This window comes from Macaca mulatta, chromosome 3 (assembly GCF_049350105.2).
Source record: "Macaca mulatta isolate MMU2019108-1 chromosome 3, T2T-MMU8v2.0, whole genome shotgun sequence".
In the NCBI taxonomy this organism is placed as follows: domain Eukaryota; kingdom Metazoa; phylum Chordata; class Mammalia; order Primates; family Cercopithecidae; genus Macaca; species Macaca mulatta.
Genome location: NC_133408.1, coordinates 81,227,653 through 81,246,162, shown reverse-complemented (window position 1 = coordinate 81,246,162; position 18,510 = coordinate 81,227,653). Strand labels below are relative to the sequence as shown.

At 49.5% G+C, this 18,510-nt stretch overlaps 1 protein-coding gene across 37 annotated transcripts in view; it reads right to left on the bottom strand.

Annotated features, from left to right (window-relative positions):
* Positions 1-18,510, bottom strand: part of TNS3 (tensin 3) — a 308,803-nt gene that overhangs the window by 82,858 nt on the left and 207,435 nt on the right. For all 37 annotated transcript variants that reach the window (XM_015133583.3, XM_077996802.1, XM_077996781.1 and 34 more), the window contains one exon: positions 5,003-6,259. In XM_015133583.3, coding sequence (XP_014989069.2) covers positions 5,003-6,259 — 1,257 coding nt within the window. The remainder of the gene's footprint in view (positions 1-5,002; positions 6,260-18,510) is intronic.

Below are 18,510 nucleotides of genomic sequence, written 5' to 3'. Positions count from 1 at the left end.
CCATCACCATCATCATCACCATGATCATCACCATGATCATCACTACCATCAGCAGCAGAACCACCATTATTATCATTGTGCTGGTATGAAAGACTTTCTCAGGAAATACTTAGCCTTCACATATAATTTTCATCTCATAAATAATGCAGGATACCCAGAAGTCCCCCAGAGGTGCACTGGGCAATGCTATTCCCAACTCTCTACCACAAGTGGTGGTCTTTCTCATAATGAGGACATAATCTGCAAATAGTGAAAGGCTCTGGTAACTTCAGGATGCTGAGGTCTCTGTGACAAACCTTCATCTACCGTCAGAATTAAGAAAGCTGTGTAGCAGTCTGTGTCCAGGTATGAGATGGAAGGCAGCCCAGCAAGAAGGGGCTCACGTAGACATGGCGCTCTCAGAACTTCCAGTCTACAGTTTCCCCTTGTGAGTGAGACTCAAGAGAGTCTCCAGTCAGTCAGGCAATGCCGCACCATCTATGGGGCTGACCCTCACACACACAGATGTGGAAATGATTCCCCTTGCAGGGTAAGTGATGGGACCATTCTGGGCATGTCATGAGCCTTTCGGACATGCCAGGATCCTTCCTATTCACACGTGGAGCTAAGCTGAAGGAGGAGGACTCCAGCTCAGCAGCCCTGGTCTCCTTTGGCTGGCTGAGGAGATGGATATGGGTTGGGGGATCTAAGATGCCTTCAAAGCGCAGGCACTCCAGCAGCATCCCCAACCTTCTGACGATGTCCCAGGGACTCAGAACCAGCTGCTTTGCTACCACACTTGTCCCTGCTAGGATCTAGTGATTTTTGTTTTCTGCTGCTTGCCAAAGTAGCCACTTCCTATTGAGAAATGTCAATACTGAAATTTAAATTTTAAAATCAAAAAGAGTTCCAGTGTTTTCTATACCTGCCAGGGAGGAAAGAAACGATTCCTTCCCTGCTTAGCTGCAGTGCCTGAGAGCTGTAGAAGTAAGTAATTTTTTTTTTTTTTTTTTTTTTTGAGCCAGAGTGTTTGCTCTGTCACCTAAGCTGGAGTACAGTGGCGCAATCTCAGTTCGCTGCAATCTCTGCCTCCTGGGTTCAAGTGATTCTCCTGCCTCAGCCTCCCAAGTAGCTGGGATTACAGGCATGAACTACCACGCCAGGCTAATTTTTGTAACTTTAGTAGAGACAGGGTTTTGCCATGTGGACCGGGCTGGTCTCGAACTCCTGACCTCAGGTGATCTGCCTCCTTCAGCCCAGTGAGCAATTTTTAAAGGGATTTCTATCAGGTCAGAAAGTCCTGGACTGAAATCCAAAGGCCTGCCATGCAGGCTGTTCAGAGACCACCTCTACACTGTGCAGGCTTTTTACACTAAATGAAGTGCAAGTCTCAAGGCTTGCTGCATCTCCCAGCTTGGTGCTTACCTAGCACAAGAGGCACGTCCTGGAAGAGGAAGCAGAGCTCCCAGGAAAGGCACGGCTCCCTCTGCCCTGTTTCCAACGCTGCAGCTAACCCTTCAGTGTCCATTCATCACTGCTCATGGACAGTTGCTCACGTGTGTCAGGGTTCCTACAAGAAGGTCACTTCCCAATTTTAAAAAGCTCTGGGGAAACTGGTATCCGGTTTTGCTTATATCTAATCTTCTGACATCTTTTTAGTTCTGACGCTAGAAAAAAATGGACAAATGGTCCGAGATGCCTGTCAAATATGCATAGATTAATAAATACTTTACATTTGTATTGTCAATACCCAAATATACACTGAATTTTACTGGTCTATTGCTGAGATATGGAAGTCCTTCAACTTCAAAATGATAACTAAATAACTTTTATAATAAAATGAATTAAAGAGGATCTAAAATCAAAATCAAAATGTGTTACTGGGTTGGGCACAGTGGCTCACGCTTATAATCCCAGCACTTTGGGAGGCCGAGGTGGGCATATCGCGAGGTTGGGAGCTCAAGACCAGCTTGGCCAATATGGTGAAACCCCATCTCTACTAAAAATACACAAATTAGCCAGGCATGGAGGTGCGCGCCTGTAGTCCCAGCTACTCGGCAGGCTGAGGCAGGAGAATCACTTGAACCCAGGAGGCAGAGGTTGCAGTGAGCCGAGATTGTGCCACTGCACTCCAGCCTGGGCGACAGAGCAAGACTCAAAAAAAAAAAAAAAAATTATTATTAAAGTAATCAGTTTGGCTGGGAGCGGTAACTCACGCCTGTAATCCCAGCACTTTGGGAGGCCAAGGCAGACATCACAAGGTCAGTAGATCAAGACCATCCTGGCTAACACGGTGAATCCCCATCTCTACTAAAAATACAAAAAATCAGCCGGGCACGGTAGCGGGTGCCTGTAGTCCCAGCTACTGGGTTGAGGCAGGAGAATGGCATGAACCTGGGAGGCGGAGCTTGCAGTGAGCTGAGATCACATCACTGCACTCCAGCCTGGGCGACAGAGTGAGACTCTGTCTCAAAAAAATAAATAAATAAAAATAAAAATAAATAAATAATGAGTTTACCAAGTAATTTAAAAACAGCCAATCTGAGGGTGAATAATATGATGTGGCTTTCTAAAACTCCAGGCCTTATAACTGTTTATTTGCAGCAAGAATGGGGAATCACTAAGGATTGAATTCAATCAATTGGAAGACATATTAACCTCAAGAGACCACTATATGTTAACCTAAGCCATGGAGTCCTCTTCTCCACATACACTCAGATGCCTCCAGCCTCCTCCAAACCTGCATGAGATTGTTATCCAGGAGAAAAGACTTCTGATTTTAATGTTTCCAAGTAACTTCTTTCAAGAAGGTTTGATGAAGTAAGTCAGGTGTGATACTGCAGACAGTTTTGTTCTCATTGGAGCCTTTTTGTAAACTCAGAATTTCCCAAATATATTTGTTTAATGCATCAACCTGGACCTATTGTTCAGGAACCGCTACCCTGCTGTGGTGTTGTGGTTGGTATACCGCTGTATTGTAAAGTCCAATAATCTACTCATGGGGGACTCTCCAGGCTCCTTCAAACTCCCAGCTCAGGACATACAAAGACAGAGTTACTCAGGCAGGCTGGAATGACAGCTGTTTGCTCAGTCACACCCCTAGTAAGTGAGAGGTGGATGTGGACGAGCCTTTCTTCACACCTTCCCTGGGCCAGGCACTGGGATAGGGTTTCCTTCTCACAGATGGAGTGAAGAGAAATTCACAGAGACACTGCCCTTTACACACGTGCGTCACTCAGGCAGCCCACAGCACACTCAGACCTGACACCAGGATCAACATCTGCAGAGCGTGTGCTCCTTCCCCCAGGCCACCCCAGACCTGAGTTGGGACTGCAGTCCTCACCTGTGTGACTCCAAAGAGGCTGGAGACACTGAGTCCACACCGCAGGGCACAGACATTTGCTCTACTACGCCGGTCCCATGTGAACCTGGGTGGGCCATGTAACCTACTGACATCTCCGTCAACACGACTATAAGGCAGGGACTGGTGCCTGCAGCCAAGGTGCTTAGGATGATGACATGGGCCAGCACACCTAAACCAAGAACCACGCGGGCATAAATGGTAGCATCTCTCATCAGTGTTACCAGCCCATGGTGGGAATCACATGCACAGTGTCACATAGCCATATTCTCCCTCGTCCTTTACCTCTCTGGTCTTCACTTCTAGAGGCAAGTCCCTCTAAGGAGCCAGCGGCCCCCATTTGCCAACACACCCCAACGTGCCAATGTGGGAGGCCCTGGCATCATATGGATGCCACACTCTCTGGCCCAAGGTTATCCTTGGGTCCCGGTCCCTGCATATCACTGCCAGGGCTCCCAGAACACAGCTCTGTCTCTCCACCTCCTGTAGCCTCCCAGTGGCCCCCAGGCATAGCCGCTACAGCCTGGCTGCCCTCCCCTGGCGTGCACCTCTGTGCAGAAGCTTCCAGACCACATGATCTCACCCACACAGTCCCCTACTGAGACAACCCTGCTCCGTTTCAGTGCCCTTCTCTGCCTGCTGAGTGTCTTTCCTGGCCGACATGACCACCTCCAGCTCTCTGGTCCCCTCGGCTTTCATGACTTCCCAACAGAAAGAACACTGTATAGTAATCTGGTCCCAACATGCAACTTGCCCCATTACATCAATGCAGCTTGAAGACAGTGCTGCTGTAACCTAGGCAGAGGTCACTGCTTGTCCACCACTCCCAGCCCTGGTTCTTCCCAGGCCTCAAAGCCAGGCAGAAAGGCCCTGTGCTGGTTTCTAAACCACCAGCCTCAGGGGAAAAGGACACGTGCAGTCTTGGCCTCCCTGCAGTTAGCATGACCCCCACCTGGTTTTGGGGCATCCCCAGGAGGCCCCTGCACCTGGCCCCATGGCTCTGGGTCCCACCACAGCTCTCAGTCCCCTCACCCATGAGCCTGCTCCCCCAAGCCCCTCCCATCACTAAGCTGCTCTCCGTGGTAGAACCCCTTGTGGACCCCGAGCCTCCACCCAGGCACTGCCTTCCATAACCAGTCCCCCGACACCACCATGGCCAACTCTGACACGTGTATTTGTAATCAGAACATTTTATACCACCACTGCTGAATCACTTCCTTGTGACAAAGCTGTCTGAGGGCTCAGCAGTCCTCTTCATCCCCAACCTTCAGCCCCACTGAAGTAGCTGGCATTTTTCCACAAAGCCCTGATCTACACCACAAGGACAGAAGTATGCTTCCTTCGTAAATCCACCAGCATTCATGAAGGGAGAACGGTTTCACTGTTAAGCCCATTCTGCAATGAAGGCATGAGGGGCCCTTCCCTGCCCCTGCACTGATGTTAACAGCGGGTCTTCTGCCTGGTTCTCCCACCCTCCAAATCTCCCACCAAGGGACCACACCAGCACGACAGCATTTGGATCCTAGGCCAAAATTCACGAGAGTTCAAACTGCAAGGGAAACGTCCCTCCCTTGTGGGTTTTGCCAAAAGCGAACCTACTAGGCTGATTTCTCATCACACATTAGCCTCCCGTGGAGCACCTCCCGTGGAGCCCCAGCTCACCTTGCCGCCCAGGGGTCCTGTTGGGGCCCTCTCCTGTGTCAGGCAGTCTGCTGCTTGCCCGGAGCCCGCCTCCCACGCTGTCCGGAGACACAGAGCCATTGGCCTGGCTACCGAGGGCATTCATGTGGGTAGGGATGGGTTCGAAGGTGGGATCCAGCTCCAGGATCAGCCTGTTGAGCTGTTCGATGGACTGGTCGATGTCCAGGGTGGGTGAGCCCGGGGAGGGGCCTGTGCTCAGCTCTGGGCCAGCTCCATTCATAACCTGGTCGCCTGGAAACCTGGGTTTGAACGCTTTGCTGGGAGAGGGCTGCTGTGTGTCAGAGGGGTGTGGCCCACTGCCTACACCCCTCTGGACAGCCACCCTACTGCTGGTCCCTCGGGTGGGGGTGAGTGGGACTCTGGGCTGGGCCTGGACGAGGCCGGGATTGTCTGCAGGGCCGCGGCTCACCAGCCGGGCTTCCCCATCGGGGGCGAAGCTATACTGGTGAGCTACAACCATCTGCTGCTGGCGCACCCAGGTCTGTGTGGAGTAGCTGCTCTGCCCGTAGGCCTGCATCTGAGAGGACACTGAGGGCTTTCTCAGCAGGGGCTGGGGCTGCTTGGGTTCTCGACTTCCGAAAGTCCGCTCCCGCTCATAGGGGCCGTCCATGCCAAGGCCCAGGTCCGGAACAAGGGTGCCCTGCGGATCTTCACCAACGTTGTTGCCAAAACCGTCAGATAGGAGTGAGTTCTGGCTGCTCTTGTGGCAGGTGAAGGGACCCAGGTGGGCCGACTGAGGCCCTTCCGAGGAGGACAGGGTCCCAAGGCTGTCCACACTGTGCAGGTCGTGGTGGGGCATCTCGTCATCCAGAATGTCCGTCTCCCGGTCCTTCAGAGCAGCGTCTCCATTCACATGAACCTGGGCCGGCACCACGTGGCGAGTCCCACTGTACTTGCTTCGAGCATCAGTCATTTCCTTGAGGGAGCTTCCAGGATCCTCCAGGCCAAAGCCACTGAGCAGCTGGTCCAACTCGGCCTTCTCCTGGGCGCTCAGGCCCCTCCTGGTTCCTGGAGCCAGGCGCTCTTCCGTCTTATCAGTCCTGGCAGAGGCTGTAGAGTGGCCGGAGTCACTGCTGACAGACAAGGTGTGGTCACTGTGGTCTGGGCTGTTGGTGGTCGGGACGGCCTGGGGGCCACCTGGGATGCCAGGATCTGAGGAGCTTTTCTTCCTCACCTTCGCGTAAAGGCTGCCATCGACAGGGCCCTGCGTGTGTAGCACTGCGGGGGAGAAAACCAGAGAGAGGCTTTCAGTCCGGGATGAAAGCAAGTCTCACACCCTCAGAATGAGTGTGTGCATTTGTCTAAACAAATAAATGGATTCAAAATATGATTTACAATAAGCAGGGACAAAGATCCCTCTAAGATCACAAAGTTCTATATAGACTCTGGAGGATGCCAATGAAAAGGCATTCAAATAAACATCTTCAGGTGCTTGAATCATTTCTACCTTTCCATGCAGAACAAATTGTCATTCTGAACTCTGGGATTCTTCACCTTTTGAATCATCTTGCCTTTGGGGCTCATTGTTAATTTCATCATGACTGTGAACGTTGAGGCCAGCTCGGCTCATAAATCCCCAAGAATGGACTGTTCATCTTAGACAAAGAAGAGCTTCCGTTCATAGACCTGTCTAACATTTGTTGAGCATCAGCTAGGTGCTGGGTAGCAAATTCCTATTAAATTGAATGTCTTGGTGAAACCCGTCTCTACTAAAAATACAGAAATTAGCCAGGTGTGGTGGTGCATGCCTGTAGTCTCAGCTAGTCAGGAGGCTGAGGCAGGAGAATTGCTTGAACCTGCGAGGCAGAGGATGTAGTAAGCAGTGATCGTGCCACTGCACTCCAGCCTGGGCAAGAGAGCAAGACTCTGTCTCAAAAAAAAAAAAAAAAAAAAAAGGAAAAAAAACTGAATGTCTGCTCAAAGGTCAATATGAAATTCAATGAAAAGAGAAAGTACAGGAATTGGTTTGGGTCTTCCTGCTTGGCACAGCAACTTTGGGCCAAGTAGGTGCCTGGTGAATGTCTCAGGATCACAGACACTTGAGGCTGACCTTCACGCGCTGATTTCCATACATGGAATGTCAAGAAAATAAAATTTTGAACTAAAGTGTGGGCAGGAAGGGCTGAGGCATCGGCTGCTATTATTAATCATGGCCATGACTCTGGCATTCTGGGACTCCCGAGCCTCAATGTGCTGACTGGCCAATTGCCGCGACCACACACAGCAGGTCCTTGCCAAGAGCCTCCTAAAATAAGCTGGAGTTTGTAGTCAGCACATGCCGCACCCCATGGGCCTCCCCCACCTTCTACTTTCTCAACTGTGAAATTGCAAGCATTCCACAGCCAGGGAGCTGCTGGTGGTGGGAAGCCCACGCTGCGTGGGCACCTGGAATTTGAGAGACGTGAGCCACTACCTAACAGCAGTCACCAAGCCTGGCCCAGGAGCCCTCTGGAGGGACCTGCCCTAAGCATGTGCCTCATAGCCCCGGGCTCCAGGCTGATGCACCACCATGGTCAGCAGCTGCTGGCTTTTTTGAAAACACTGGGACAACGTGTTAGGACAGAGTCCTGAGAGGTACTGGGGTGTGGTGCTGAAAACACGCCCACGTAAGGCTTTCTTCTTGTTTCAACCGTGCCCAAGGGAAAGCATGCAGAGAAGCAAGGAGTGGGGAGAGTGGACACAGGGGTATAGGCCCATCTGCAGTGGCCGTGACTCCCATCCTAAAGTCAAGCCTAGGGAAGGAAGGGTCTGGGAGTAGAAATGCTACACAAAATGCTGAAAATAAACCAAGTCTTCAAGGCAGGGAAAGTGATGACAGGACATATGCCATGGGATTCATTCAAGGTAACAGCCTCAGTAACAGCTGCTGTTTTCTGAGTACCTTTTATTGACAGGACAGGAGCATCGTGCATTTTCTCTAATTTTCACAGTATGACCTATTTTCTTGTTTATCTATAAGCAACTGAGGATCAAAGAGAATAAATAATTTGCCCAAGGTCAGGCAGCTGCTAGGAGGTGGAGGTGGGCCTAGAACCCAGGTGCACTGGCCCTGACGCCTGTGTGCTCCTGCTGACCCACTGCCCACCTGCTCAGAGAGCACCAGGAGGGCACACACCTGGAAGCTCTGTCAGTGGCCCTGCCCACAAAGAGGTGGTACTGAACTCACATTGATCTGACCAGGGATCACCAAGTGACCAGGCTTCAGAACAGGCAAAGACTAAAACACCTACTTCACCCAGCTCTGTGCAAATTAAACAAAGGAGACACCTGGAAAGACTGGCCTAAATTATAAGGCACGTGCAAATATCACCTCTACAATTTCAAAAGTGGAAAATGCAATCCATTTGTTAATGCAATCACTAGGCGATTGTGAAGTAGAGTGGTCCCTTGAAGCAGCTCTGGCATTAGATGGACACTGGTTCAAATCCCAGCTCTATCCTGAGTCCACCCTTAGGGTTCTACCAACTGGTGCATTCACCTTGACCTTCAGCTTCCTGGCTATAAAATGAGGGTGTGGGTAGATGGTTCTATGAAAAGGTTGACCTGAGAATTAAACGGCATAGCACAGGGGTGAGTGTCTTTATAGGCCCTGAGTAAACATCAATTTAATTTGGTTTCTGTTTAGATTTCCTGTTACCAGGAAAATTTAACAAATGTAAGACCTGGCAAATCCTTCTTGCTGTTTTCAGAGTGTGAGAAGGAGGTGCTGATAAACAGCTTCTGCTCCGTGAAAATGACAAAGACTACTCCTCCTCCCCACGATGGAGGGTGCTGTATGGCCATCAACCCAGTCCCTCCCACACCTGGCTGGCAGCCAGGACATACACTGCAGGGCCACTCAGCCCAGGGCATGAGCCTACCCACTACGGTCACAGATTTCACACTCCTAAGTCTATATGACTCCCACACCCTTCTCCCTAAATCTGAGTTAAAATAAATTGGCACAATGACATAAAAAAAAAAAGCCCAAGAATGAGTTGTAAAGCAATTCTTCTAATCTAAATTAAAATGCTGTCAAAAAGGGCTTATTAATCAGTCTGAGGTGGAATCCTTCAGCTAGCTCCCTGCCCTGCCTGCTAAGAACAGTACGTGATTAGAAGGCTCCGTACCAAATGGTAAGGCAGAGGATAGTCCCTCTCCTATGGGAGGGTATGAATAATCCTATTTTATTAGTAGTAGAAATCTTAAAATAATAATAGATGCATTAAAAACAACAACATTTCCATTACCATTGACTATACACTCCATCTATGTCAGGCCCATTCTGAGCCCTCCAAGCGGGGTCTCATCAAATCCTGACAGCCCAGGTGGTGTTCAACCACCTTCCTATTAATACATGAGAGCACAGCCATGGGACAGAGAGGGTCCAGTCCAGCCCTATCCAGCGTCAAAGACAAGGCTGGACTCCTGCTAAACTTCCTGCTACATACATATGTAGTTTTCTACATCAGAAAATGCCCAACAAATATTAAATGTACAGGAAAAGAATATGAAAGATTATCAGCTTCTGAATCACTCGGTAGCAACACAGATCTTTCTAAAGGTGCAGAGCTCTGGGTAGGCCATCCCAGGAGCTCCACAGACAACCCCCTGCACCTACACCCCCGTGGTCTTCAGTGGGGGCAGGAGAGTCAGCCTCAGGGGGAGGGAAGGAGAAGGGGCCTCTGGAACACACTGTTCCTATCCTGTTTTCTTATAAAGGGCTATCACTTTGCAAAAGGAAGAACTTGAATTTCAGTTGGACAAAGGAGACGGCTGTTTCCCTTTATCCTTAAAGATGGGATCCCCATTCCACCATTTACTCTGTGTGCGTTCCTGGTCATGACATTCAGGCTGTTCAGTTTCCCGGTTTTTACATTTATAAAACGGAATGCTTCCTATCTTTCAATGGGATGAAAGACACAAAGATGCTTTCCATCTTTGGCTCCAAGTAAGAGCACTCATAACTACTATTAAAGGCTCTTCCCATAGTGAACAGGGCCTGGCATCCGCTCTCTGGGCTCATCTCTTCACTGCCTGCCCTGTTCCTAGCAGTCCACTGCAAGCATGCACCTGCCCTGGGGCTTTGGCTCCTGTCCCTCTCTGCATCTCATCTCCCTCACCTCCTCAACAGGTGCTGCCCTGACCACGCTTTCCTCACTGGGTTTTTATCCAGAGTACATACTTGCATTCAGAAGAACTGCACCTTCAACACACGGGGACTCAGGCTCATTGAGGGCAGGTGGTTTGCTTTATTTTGCTCTCTCTTACATTTCTAGCATTAGAGAACAGCTTCTGACACCAGGTGAGTATTGAGTGAGAGGCTAAAAGTTTGAGCTTTTTCACACATGACAAAATCTGGGGAGCTATTTTGGAAAGATCAGCTGCCTTAGCAGGCAAAACAAACAAGCAAAGAACCACCACCAACCCAAACCAAACACACACACAGCCCACAAGGATCTGAAGGTAGAAGAGACGTGCAGCCCTTGGCCACCTGCAGCCCAGGTGTCCCCGCTCTCTGGGCCTTTTCCCAGGCAGCACAGCCAGGTCCACCCATTCGTGAGAGGCGGAAACAGGGCGGCCATCGCTACTGACCTGGCTGGTCTCCAACTGACAATGAACACAACTGGAAAAGTAAATGAAGTCACCCAATTTAAGGGTTCTAAATTCCAAAGAAAACAAAAGTCGTGACCCTAAAGGTTAGCCCATTTGCCCATGAAGCAGGAAGCATGGACCAGATATCCAGGGGACATTTGAACATTATCTGGACACAATGTGTTCGGAACCAGGGGCACAAATATTAATGAGACAGAGCCCTGGCAAACAGCAGATGCAAGCAAATGGCACCATGCTAACTGTCATTTCCAGTCTCCTTTATCCTCCTGCCACCTGTGAGGTTGGCGTTTCATTGCTCAAACCCACACAGCTCCAAGTGGCAGGGCTGGGTAAATATCTGTCTTCTGACCTCTGTATCGTCTATCTTCTCACCTATGAAACTGTTGCCTCTACACTGGGCGCATAGGAAAGAGCCTCACCTAAACACTTTCTGCCACTGTTATGCTTTCTAAGACTCAATGCAAAAGCTGCAGGACAAGAGCAATAAAAAGAGAATCCTGCCTAGAAATGAAACCTAACAGGGATGTGGAAGCAGGGTCCTTGCATGGCTGACTGCCAGTCTTGCCAATGAGAAACCAAACAGGAGCCCACACCCTGTTGTTTGCAGCTCCCAAAGGCGCTGATCCGTCATTAAAGGATACCCTCCTTAACTGATGGCAGAATGCTACTGATAATATGGTTCTGGTTTGGAAAAGTGACGTAGAAAGTAATTTTCTGCACCCAGACCAGAGAAATGACATAGCCAACAAAACTCCCATCTGTGGTTCCTGGACATGGGTTGTCGGTGGGGTTCCTGGTGCCCTGATGAACTCCTAGGGGCAGGGAGGGTGAGGAGCCCCTACCAGGTGAGGGAGGCTGCAGGGCTTCAAGTCTCCACTCTGTCTCTGGCACCTGACGTGCTATCAGGGCTGACACTGCTGTAAGGAGGTGGTGGGGTAAGGACAGAATTCTCAAAGGTGGGGTCCTGCCACTCGTCTGCCCCTTCCACCTTTTTATATCCTTAAATAACAGATTTTAACATTTTGCTTCCATCTCAAAGGGAGTATGGGGAAGTCTGAATCAACCCTCATTCTGCAAATTTAGAACCTGATCCCAGAGTGGGAGGAAGTAACTCGCAGGGATCCCATAGCTCTTCAGCTGCGGATGCAGGAGGAGAACCTTTCCACATCTCAGTCCAGGATAAATCATCCCATTCGGTGTCCCCTTTCCCTTGCGTTGCCACCAGACGCAGCCAACGGCACCAAGGACCTCCCCTCCCAAGGGAGCCTGTCCACTGTCTGGCAACGATTTCCTTGTGGCCGGATCTTAGTTCAAAATCCAACAAACATAAATATGGCCCTGAATGACTTCCGCTGCATGACATACCAGTGAAGTTTATCGCCTGGAAAAGGACCAGAAAGAAGAAAATACAGAACAGACATTCTTGTCTCCTTGGAGGACCTGCAGCAACAGACTTCCTCACCCACCCTCCCTGCAGGGAATCCTTCTCTTTCTACCCCAACCCTGGTACTGAAACGTGGCTTTCCCACAAGGAGGCAAGAGAGTAAGAGGCACTCAGAAAGTATTTCAAAAGTCACTCAAAAATGGACAAGACAAAACAATATATGTATGAAAATATCCCTTCCATCCCGGCTGAAAACAGATTAGGCAATGCCCAACTGTGCTCCCCGGCAAGCTAACAATCAGCTGGCCAAAGGGACGGTTGACCTCACACTTCAGCACCCTCCATCATCAATCACTTAGCAACCAAAAATACTCATCACTGATCTGTAATCCACTGAACTGTCCACTGGCCCTGCTTCCAACAGAAAGTTGATTTGAAGCAAAAGAAGGACAAATCTGATAGATTTATGAAGCGATGTAGAACCTTTCCTTTTTCTAGGTACTGATGCTAAGAATCCCATACTCTACTTTTTGCGACAGGTGTGCTTAAAAAGTAACTTTTCATTTCAAAAGAACTAACAGTATCCTCCCTGAAACTTTTTAGTTTCAAAGGAGAAACTAGAAAATTCTTCACCATGAAAGTTGGTAAGAGTTGACTAAGCACTGCTATGATTGCTAGTCATAAATGGGGACTTAGAAGCAATATTCAGCCCAGTCCTGATGATGTGCTGCAGCATGGACCAGCCCCCTTGGGGAACAGAGAGGAACAAGAGATGGAAAGGGTGGTGGGCACATTTCATGGCATCTGAATAGACAGATCAACAGAGGCAAGGGAAAGACCGAGTGGCGTGTGAGAAGAAAAGCACCCACTGATGCTGAAGCGGCCACCCTCAGGTGAGCCAGGTGAGGCTGCAGGAATTGGCATCCTCATCACCTGACGAACAGAGAGAATTCTGGAAACACCCTTCTCCTACCACTCAGCTGACCACCTAAAGACAAGGCCACTGTGCAAGCTCCTCCCATGCTCCCAGCACACTGTTAGGCCCTAGGGATCCCGCTCGATTCCCAAAGCAATTCTGTGAAGCAGGAAATGGGAAGTTCATTTTACAGATGAGAAATCAGAGGCTGAGAGAGCCTGCACTAACATTAATGATTTTTTTACAAGCCTACTGAATAGAACATCTGAAATTTAAACCGACCTCCCGCCAACTCCAATACCCATTATTTCCATCCCTTACAAATGATAAAATTCTAATCTTAGTCAATCACGTTTATATTTTACAGATATCTAGATCAAGACACACACACACACACACACACACACACACACTCATATACACCTCACTCACTCCTCAGAGACTATCAAGCGATTTGTGCTTTCCTCTCTAACTCCTAATATGATTCATTATCGGAGACAGACCCCTGTGCTGCCACAGCCGCTGTAGTGATGGTCAGTTTTATGTTCTGTTTCTTCAAGCAAGTGCATTTCTATCCTCACAGTGGATCAGGTGCTGCTCCTAGCATGGACTCTTCAGCACCCCCACACGCCCATGGTACCAGCAGCCCCATTGGGGTCAGGAGCCATGGATATGCCAGAGGTCCCACCTGCGCCTGGACCACCACAGGGAACACGTAGCTTCTCCAGACACAGCCAGGAACCGTCCTGTCCCTAGATCGCCCTCAAATGACTCACTTGGGACCACCCAGCTGAATCAATTCACCATATCCAAACAATCCCAATAAGTGGAGGTTTATTGGAATTGTGTCTGCAGCTGCAAGTGCCCATGGTGAGGCTCTGACAAGCACAGCCCAAGGAAAATACTGAAGACAGAGAGGCTTTGGTTTCAAGAATGAGCACTCGTCTGCAGGCGGTCCCCTGGAGGGGTCTCAAGGACTATGTACGACTCCACGTAGGTGACATTCTGGGGTGGAGACATTGTGTTTGGACACAAATGGGTGTGGTCGGGGCCAGGAGAAGAGTGGAGGCTGCAAAGGGTGCGAGGGATGGTTTGGGCAATAGAAATATCTGTGTCTTGATAGTGGTGGGAGTGTCATGGCATAAGGTTTGTCAAACTCAGACTACTGTATACTAAATAGAGCACATTTTACTGCATGTAAATTGCACCTTGTTTAAAACAAACGTTGTGAGATCAAGACAGAAATGAGACTCACAGCACACTAGGCCCCAACCTGAGGTGACTCCTCTTGATGTCCTCCCTTTCTCCCCTCTTCCTCTTCTTCCCCCTCCTCCCTTTCCTCCTCTTCCCCCTCCTCCCCTTCCTCCTTCTCCCTCTCCCCCTTGCCCTCCTCTCCCTCTTCAAAGGCCTTCCCTCCTCTTCCTAAATTCCATGAGACAAAGGAAACCCTCTCTCCTTGGGATAGCGATCATAGTCCCTTTGCATCTCACTGTCACATAAAGCATCTTTTGACATTTCCAATGGAGTGATTCATGTGCACACCTTCCCTCCCTTTCTAGACGTTCTGGCATAACCCAGGCTTGAGTCCTGGCTTCATCATAGCTGTGTGACTTCAGATGAATGAATCACTCAGCCTCTCTGTGCCTCACTTTCCTTGTCTGTAGCAAAGCAACCTGGAGAAGGGTGTGTTTGCTGGTATCAGCTCCCAGGACCACTGGGGTGCAACATGAAAGGCATGGCACACAGCAGGCACTGGGCAAACCCTCCTTTCTGTGCTTTCCCCCTCCCTGGTCAAGTGAAGAATTCCCGGAACTCACATGTGATTCACGTGTGGACCCTCTGGGTGCAGACCTGAGGGACAGAGGAGTGCTCCATGAACATCTAATCAGTGAGTACACAGAAAGCAGGTCCACTGACCTCCCGCCTCGAGAATTACCCTGAAGAATTGTTCTCTAATATAAAGCTATGATAAGAGATGGGTTTTAAAAAAACGTATTCAAAAGTTCTGTAAGTCATTTTTTGATACGACTCAAATTGTCCCAGGCACCAATTGTGCTAACCATCCACCCAGTGCGACTTTATGGCCAAGCTGCCTGGCTCAGGCTCTTACCAGCTGTAAAACTGTTTTCCCATCCCATACTTTTTTTGTTTCCTCAGTCACTGACAGCAATGATGGCAAAAGCAGCAGTGATAAGCTAACTGGGCAACTACTGTCTTCCAAGAACTTCACCTATTGCCTCATTTGAGGCTCAAAGCAAACCCAGAAGGGACATGGGTTCTCCTCTGTTGAACCTATGAGGTTAGGGGGCTGCAAGGGACCAGAGCATGTCCAGGTTTCACAGGGGGACGGGTAAGGGTGATCTGGCAGATCGTGTCATGCACGTCCATGGTTCCCATCACTGCATCACATGACCTCCCCTCGCAGAGACAGAACATTTCTCCTGGATTTGCTAAATCAACTGACACATGAGCGATGGGCACCGGCGCTGGACTTGTGAGTTTTCCAGCAGACTATTCAGTTGATGGGTCTGAGGCTGCACAATGTGGAACAGCCAGCGGGGGTTTCAGTGCTGGTGAGGACAGGTGCTGATGGACTGCCTGGATTTCAGGCTCCGGAGTATGGAAGAGTCTATCACCAAGCTAGGACGGCTGAAAACTAGGCTGTGACCCAGAGCACAAGGCAGTGTTGAATGGGGTTAACAATGAGGCAAGGAGCATTCTCGCATCTGAAGCCAGGAGCAGAGGTACGGGTAGCCCTGGCGATGTCCCAAGGGTACCTGCTCCCTGGAGGCCTGGTAGGAGCTGCAGGCACAGAAAGACCTTCCCAGTCAGGAAGCGATGTCTGAGCCAAGAGGTTCCTTCTCAAGGGGTGTTGTGTTATCTTATCCACAGCATATGCAAAAATCACTCTTGTTTTTTCCATATGGACATTTATAATTAGAGCATGTATAACCTCTCACTAAAACAAGGTTTGCTTTAATTTTATTACAATAGAATTCTGACTCTTTGCTAATTAATACTTTTTGGAGTTTGTATTAAATCATTTTCTACTCCAGAGAAAAATCAAGAGCTAAGAAATGAGGACTACACTTGGGTCTTTGAGAACATTGCTTTTAATCTACTAAATCAGAGACCCTATGACTTTGATATATTTCCTCTTTCTTTTTTTTTTTTTTTTTTTACAAAAAATAAAAGACGGTAATAAATTCTACTCTGTAGGGACAACTCTTTCTCTCCTTAGGCGGAATAACTCCATTCTAAGGCATTGTTCCCTTGCTACGTCAGTCTCACCTTGAGAGTGAACTCCTTCCCAAGCCCCCAGACCGCAAATCACTGTCTGAGTTGCCAGGAGGGGAGGCGCCCAGCAGGACAGAGGCTGCAGCGCAGCACCGGGACACCTTACTGAGACTGCCCAAGGGTGCTGGAAAATCCCTCCCTCTGGAGTAAAGCTGAGCTCCTTGCTCACGCTTTCTAAAAACGAGGCCGACTGTAAATTCTTAGAGAAATACAGAGCAAAAAAAAATTAACAAAAGCCAGAACCAGAGCAGAACCTTCCACACAGAAACGCCTGCCCAGCCACAAACCGCCTCTCCGGGAAGGGAAGGCACCCCACTGCAGAGCAGGAGCGACTCGGGAGTTGGGCCAGATTCCAAGGGCTCCCGTGGTCTCCTGGGTGAGGCTCTGGAATGTGGCGATAAAGGAGTGCTAAGCTCCAAGTGGGGCTGTGGCAGGCGAGTCCCGGACGCTGCCAAGGTGCCCCCACAGCCGCACGGACAGCAGGGCAGGCCAGGGTGGCTCCCCGGGCAGACCTCTCACACCAGCACGCTGGTGCAGGCTCAGCATTCAGCAGGCGCCTATCTCAGGCCTCTGACCGGGCAGCCCAGTTCCCTTTTGGGCACTCCTAACTGTGAAAACACTAGGGCCCAAGCCCAGAGGAAAAGAGGAGGTCCTGTTGGCCTTATCTGAGGTCACCCAAGCCGCCTGGCCACGGAGGCGGCCAGAGAGCTTACAAACGCCATGTCAGACCATCACTGAACTCCTCCCCAAAAAGAAGTCGGTAAGTTAAGACACCTCCAGCTTGCAAACCAATAAAGGCATTCCTGGACAAGTCCTGAGCGACATTCCTTCTTGCCCGGTTAAAGCATCCGTTCTGCTGACTATTCCACTCCATAACACCCTCTCCTCCTGGCTAGCACCAGCTCTTTCCCTCTGGAAGTCTTGGCGAGTTGGTAAATCTCAGCAGGCACACAGCTCAGTTTCACATCTTTGTAGCGTTACAGAAGCCACACACATGCACACATGCACACACAAACGCACCGCACAGGAACACACACACACACACACATATGCGTGCACACACAAATGCTCCCTGCTTACCTTCCTTCAAAACAGCCCAGCGGCTCTCTCAGTCTGCACTTCTGAGCCCAGTTTTCCTTGACACAGGCCTTCACAGCAGGATAGTGGCATGCCAGGGGAGGGCAGAGGCACGCCACGTCCCTCCCAGGCACCTGGCCTCCCACTAGTGTAGAAGGTAAAAGATCTCCTTGGCTATGCAGGGACTTTGATTCCGCCAAAAAGGCCAGGGCAATGTAAACACAAGGGTGGGGTTTGGTGCACTCAGGTTGAGTGAAATTTGAACTCCGGAGGCTGAGGAGGTGGAGAAAGGAGCTCCTCCTGGGAATCCCTCACCAGGCTTCTGCGTTCACTCCTGAGCATTCTGAACTGACGTCCAGGAGCCAGCACCAACCCACGCGGCTTACAAAGCACAGTTTCAGCCTCCTTTTGCTTTCTTCAAAGTAACCAGGCGGAAAATCTTTGCCACACATGCTCCATCTCCTGGGAGTTGTCTCTCTGTCTTTTGTGCGGGATGTGGCTAAGAGTACAGCGTGAGTGTTCATTGCACACAGCATATTTTGTGTGGTTAGCCCAGAGCTCTACGTTCTGTGTACAGTGTAGCAGATCCTTTTCATCTCAGGCTTCATTACATTCAACATAGGTGGGCTTCAGCCAGTGGCTTACTCTTTGCTTTGGCTCAACATGGGCCACAATATCAACCACACACGTTTTTTACTCTTTAACTGAACAGAATATGACACAGCAAACAAGCAAAAGCCCATTCTGATGCCTTCAGGTTCCCAAAGCACAATAGAAACCCTTTTAAAAATCACCAGTCAGCCATCCAGGGGAGACAGGACATACCTGGGCTGAAAGCACAGGCAGAGGGTAATGAGTCTTCAATAAATCACCCGAGATGGCCACATTGGCATATGTCACTTACAGGAGGTTAAGACAAAACTCAGCGCACCCTTGAAAGAAAAAATCTCTTTTAGGATGAGACATAATGCACTTATTGTGCAAGAAGTTCTATTAAATTTGGTATTCTTTAAAGGGTATTGGCTAACCCACCTTCCTATCAAGAGTACCGAAATTATTGTTACAATTCTGCAAATGGCATGATCGCTGCAATAAAGGCAGTGACTAACTTAACACAAAATAGTTTGCTTTAAAGAATACACATCAAAAGAAAAGAGATTAGGAGCAGTGAATATAATGCAATGAATGTCCGTGTCTCCA